General features: G+C 41.2%; 1 protein-coding gene across 1 annotated transcript; it reads right to left on the reverse strand.

The window, feature by feature from the left end:
- Positions 1–345: 345 nt before the first annotated feature.
- tcf15 (transcription factor 15) lies at positions 346–2,181 on the reverse strand. The gene is made up of 2 exons (XM_008319488.3): positions 1,418–2,181; positions 346–940 (listed from the first exon to the last, which is right to left on the reverse strand). Exons 1-2 carry the CDS (start codon positions 1,901–1,903, stop codon positions 878–880), a joined length of 549 nt encoding a protein of 182 aa, XP_008317710.1. The 5' UTR covers positions 1,904–2,181; the 3' UTR covers positions 346–877.
- Positions 2,182–4,669: the final 2,488 nt, after the last annotated feature.

Here is a 4,669-nt window from a genome sequence, read left to right on the forward strand (position 1 = left end):
AAACAACACCAGAAAAACTGAACACGGACACGGAACTGCCATCATGGAAGAAAATATATTTACTGAACAATATTATCCTGAAAAGTTCTGACTCTCTAACAACATTATTTTATTATTAGATATATATTTTTTAAACTATATTTACTCTTTATAAATATCTTTTACCAAAAGCTTTGACTCTCTAACAACATTATTTTATTATATATATATTTTTAAAAATATATTTACTCTTTATAAATATATTTTACAAAGAGCTGCCAGCTTTGTAAATAATAATTAAATAATTTAACTTGAAATGAGGCAAAAATGTGCTTTTAATTTGATAAAATATATTTTATTTAACAACAAAAAAACAACAACAACAAAAAGAAACAAAAAACAAAAGAAAAAAAAACCAAACTCATAAGTTTCCAACAAATGCACTGCATCTGTGAAAGACTTATGTTCAGTTATTAATCAAGTATAAATAGTCTTTGCACTCTTCATCAAGCATGTGTATGTGTGTGTGTGTGTGTGTGTGTTCTTGGTAGACCTACTTGTGGGGACATATTTTTTTTGGCAAAAAAAAAAAGAAGAGCGTAACAAATGTTAGCGACACATCGACCTCGTGGGGATATTTCTACCAGTTTCCACTGAGGGAGAGGGAACCTTCAAGGTTTGAGATTTAGTTTGGAGTCAGGATTAGTTTAGAGTCAGGATTAGGATTGAGATTTGGCAAAAAAAAAAAAATGTAAAAGTTGAAGTTTTGGCAGAGGATTAGAAAATGAAGCATGTATTTATCTGTGTGTGTGTGTGTGTGTGTTATCTCCAGCGTGGACTCTTCCCTGAGTAAGGCTTGAATTATTCTCCTGTTTGCTGATGACACCCTGCTGGTTGGTCAGCGCCTCAGCCTCAGTGGAGCCAGGCCTCTCATTTTTAAACAGTCTTTTCCGTCTTTTATCTGCAAACAGAAGATGATGAAGAAGGAGAGTCAACAAAAACAACAACAACAACAACAACAACAACAACAGCAACAACAACAACAACAACAACAACAACCACAGAGACATCCAACATTCCAATATTTCACTATCCTGAATTAAAAGCCCCCACTGACCCAACTCCAACTGAAACAACACCTTCACCGCCGTGTTTTGACAACAGCCATTTTTCCAACAACAGCGCGCGTCAGGGTTTGAGCGGTGCGTAAAAGTCCGCGTGCGGCGGCGCAGCCTGAGCCCCTGCGTAAAAGTGCGGTATTTCAGCCGCATAAACTGTTGACGTGAAATGACGACAGATAGACATATATTAAACTAATGTGAACCAATAAACGACGTGTTTTCAAGTATGATCCATTAATTGCGATAAAACCGCAGCACTGACACCGTGCACCGTGCTCTGTTTGTGCGTTTTTTAAAACAACTTTTACTTTATTTACCCCTTTCCTCTGGTTGCTGAGGCAGAACGTGCAGATGGTCCGCGGCTGCTTCGAGCCGCTCTCCTCCTGCACATGGACCGCGCCGAGGCACGGCTGTCCGTCGGCGCAGCCGTCCCCGATGAGGAGCACGTTGGCCAGATGGGAGATGTAGCTGGACGCCAGGCGGAGAGTCTCGATTTTGGACAGCTTTCTGTCCACGGGCTCCGTGGGTATGAGTGTCCGCAGGGCGGTGAAGGCGGTGTTGACGCTCTGCGTCCGGCCTCGCTCCCTGGCGTTGGCCGCGATCCTCTGCTTGATGACGCCTCCGCCGCCGGAGTCTCCTTCCAACTTGCGCGAAATCCTGCGGCGTTTCTCGCTGGAGTCTCCGTAGCTCTGCTCCGAGCCGCCGTCGCTCTCGCTGCGGTTGTCGTCGTCGTCGGACAGCAGGGACAGGTCGGAGTAGATCAAGTGCGTCGTCACAGGCCGCAGCATGGCAAAAGTCATCATGGAGAGAGAAAGAAAGAAAGAAAGAAAGTAAGAAAGAAAGTAAGCGGCGATCAGCAGCGGCTCCAGGTCAGAAAAAGTCCGAGCGGGAAGGGGACGTTTCCACTACATCTCAGTCCGGACAGATTAAACCACCTGCGAGGGAGAAAGGCGGAGGAGAGAGGGAGGGAGGAGGAGGAGGCGCTGCGGTCGGCGTGGTTCCTTCAGCGGCTCCTCAGGATCAACATTTCAGGGATGGACCCGGACTACCTGCTCATCTGGGTTCTTATAGCTGGGGAGGGGAGGGGCCGCGGGGGTGACTGCTGAGGAGTTTAAAATATATGGTGACAGAATATATGTGAGCAGGAAAATACAGACAGGGTCAATATATGAGATGTTAAATATATTCAGAGACCTGGTGGGGTCAATATATGAGATGTTAAATATATATATATTTAATATAAACACTGACTGGGTGAAAATGAGATGAAGTCAAAGTGTGGGTTTAAAAAAAAAAGTACAAGAGAGTAAATGTAGAGCGAATACTGCAACTTAATACGGCAGCAGAATGGATTGTACACAGTACATAAAACACGGCAGTACTAGTTCTTCTATCAGTCATGGGTAATTCAAGAACAAGTACTTCAATTGGGCAGAAGTAAAGTGAGAACTGTAGCAGAACTGTTTCTTGGTACACATGCAGTACGTGAAGTACCAAGTACTGCATAGTAGTTTTTTAGCCAAGTAAAAACTTTAAGCAGTGCAAATTATTTTTTCATGTATTTAAATTCAGTATTTAATATTTTTATATATTCATGTAAAGTAAAAAAAGTTTACCTTAAACACATTTTAGTGCTAGCGCTAAGCTAATTTACAGCTAACATATTTTTTAGCATATCTAACTGTAAACTGTAGTTTATAATGACTTTAATGATCAATTATTATCAATGTATTTTTTATGGTTGTTGTTGTTGTCGTTGTTGTTGTTGTTGTTGTTGTTATAATCTAAATATCCACCACAGGTTAAATGACTTCCTCTTTTCTGTCTTCATAATAAATCCTGCTCCAGGCCGGAGCTGAGGGTCAGTGGACGGCCGGCAGGAGAACGACCGGCTCTGACCAGATGATCCTGGAATGGCTGGGAATTTATTTGCCCCCTCCCCTTACCCCCCCTCTGAGTTCAGAAAAACAAACCAGTGGCAAAAGGATGATTTAGGTCTTTAGAGCCACTCTGGACACAGACCTGTCTCCACCAATCACAGCCGGCGGCACATTCACATTCACATTCAGTCTGCTCCAGCCAACGTAGAGATTAAAATGCGAATAAATAAAAAAATGGAATTTTTCACAAAATCATTTTAACTTCATTATAATTTATTCTACGAAAAAATTTATTTATGTATGTATAATGTATTTTCATGAAAACACAACATTAATATAGTGAGTGTCTAAACCTGGGAATGATGTTACCGTTCATTACATTTATTAGATTAGATTAGATTAAAGCAACAAAATGCAGATAAAACAGAATTAAATAAAAATATATAACATATATTTGATAATCTCAGTTAATCACTCACTAGCTGCTATGCAAGAGGCCTGCAACACATGGTCCACGCCCCCCGGTGGTCTGTAAGGGTATTGCTGGTTGACCCTGACCTTGCATTTTCAATGTCAGCCCAGCTCCATCATGGATCAGTTTGTTACAGGACCCTAATCTGAACACATGTCCTCATTCTGGACTGTGCTCCCTAGGTTTTCACACAATGTTTCTCTTCCATTTGACCTGGAGATAAAGAGTACAGTAAATGTTGTTAACGCTACCCTCTGGTGTCCACATCTATTTTTGTTTCCTCGACTCTGGCAGAGCTAATAAATGTAAAAAAAACTATTAATTATACTATTATTATAAATTTTACTAAAGTGTGTGACAACCATAAATGAAAGAGAAACATTTTTTTAAATATATTTATTTTGAGAATAAATCCCCCCATGTACAGAACAACCTGTTAAAATAACTTGATTTTTCCTGTTTTACATCAAATACTTTATACTTTTAAAGATCAACTCATAATTGTTCAAGAATTTGTCTGTGTTTTGCCTCAAACATTGTCCAAAAAACCTACAATTTTGAGAAGAGAATTTCAGTCTCTGTCTAATTTTTCCAGTTCGTTCTGACCCACAGACCACATCTGTTCAGTCCTCACTGGGAACCGAGGCAGTTTTGTTTTTTCCAGCCCCCTCAGTGAAGCCCTCTGTCGTGGATTCTTGATAGAGCTGCACAGAGAAGAAAGTTCATGCACAACGTCTCTGTGGTGCTGAGGTTAGAGGGTGGACACAGCCGCGCAAATCTGGCACAGATTACACGCCTGCAGTCGGCAGTAGTCTCAGGGAATTCCGGATAGGAAGCTGTGAAAAGACCCCCGTCCACCCGTCCACCCAAAACTGAACTCTTTCAAGAGGATTTGGCTGTAATGCCTCTCTGAGTGGAACAAATGGGCGAGCAGGCTAACCAGAGATCAATTTCAGTATATATATTTTTTTAGTCTCTACAGGAGCGCCGTGATCAGACGTGTTTCAGATGAAGAAGTCTGTCCAGTCTGTAGACCTTCATCTCAAACCGAGCCACCGTAATGTCACACAAATAAAAACACAGTCTGTTTAACTACATTATTACACTCCTGTAATCTGATCGTCTTCATCAGGTCACACTGGTCTGAGGAAGGGGAGACTTGAAGTCTTGAGTGGTTTTATAGCCGGGGGCAAATATTACAGTAGTCTGAATATATA

This window comes from Cynoglossus semilaevis, chromosome 10 (assembly GCF_000523025.1).
Source record: "Cynoglossus semilaevis isolate Cse_v1.0 chromosome 10, Cse_v1.0, whole genome shotgun sequence".
NCBI classification, from domain to species: Eukaryota; Metazoa; Chordata; class Actinopteri; order Pleuronectiformes; family Cynoglossidae; genus Cynoglossus; species Cynoglossus semilaevis.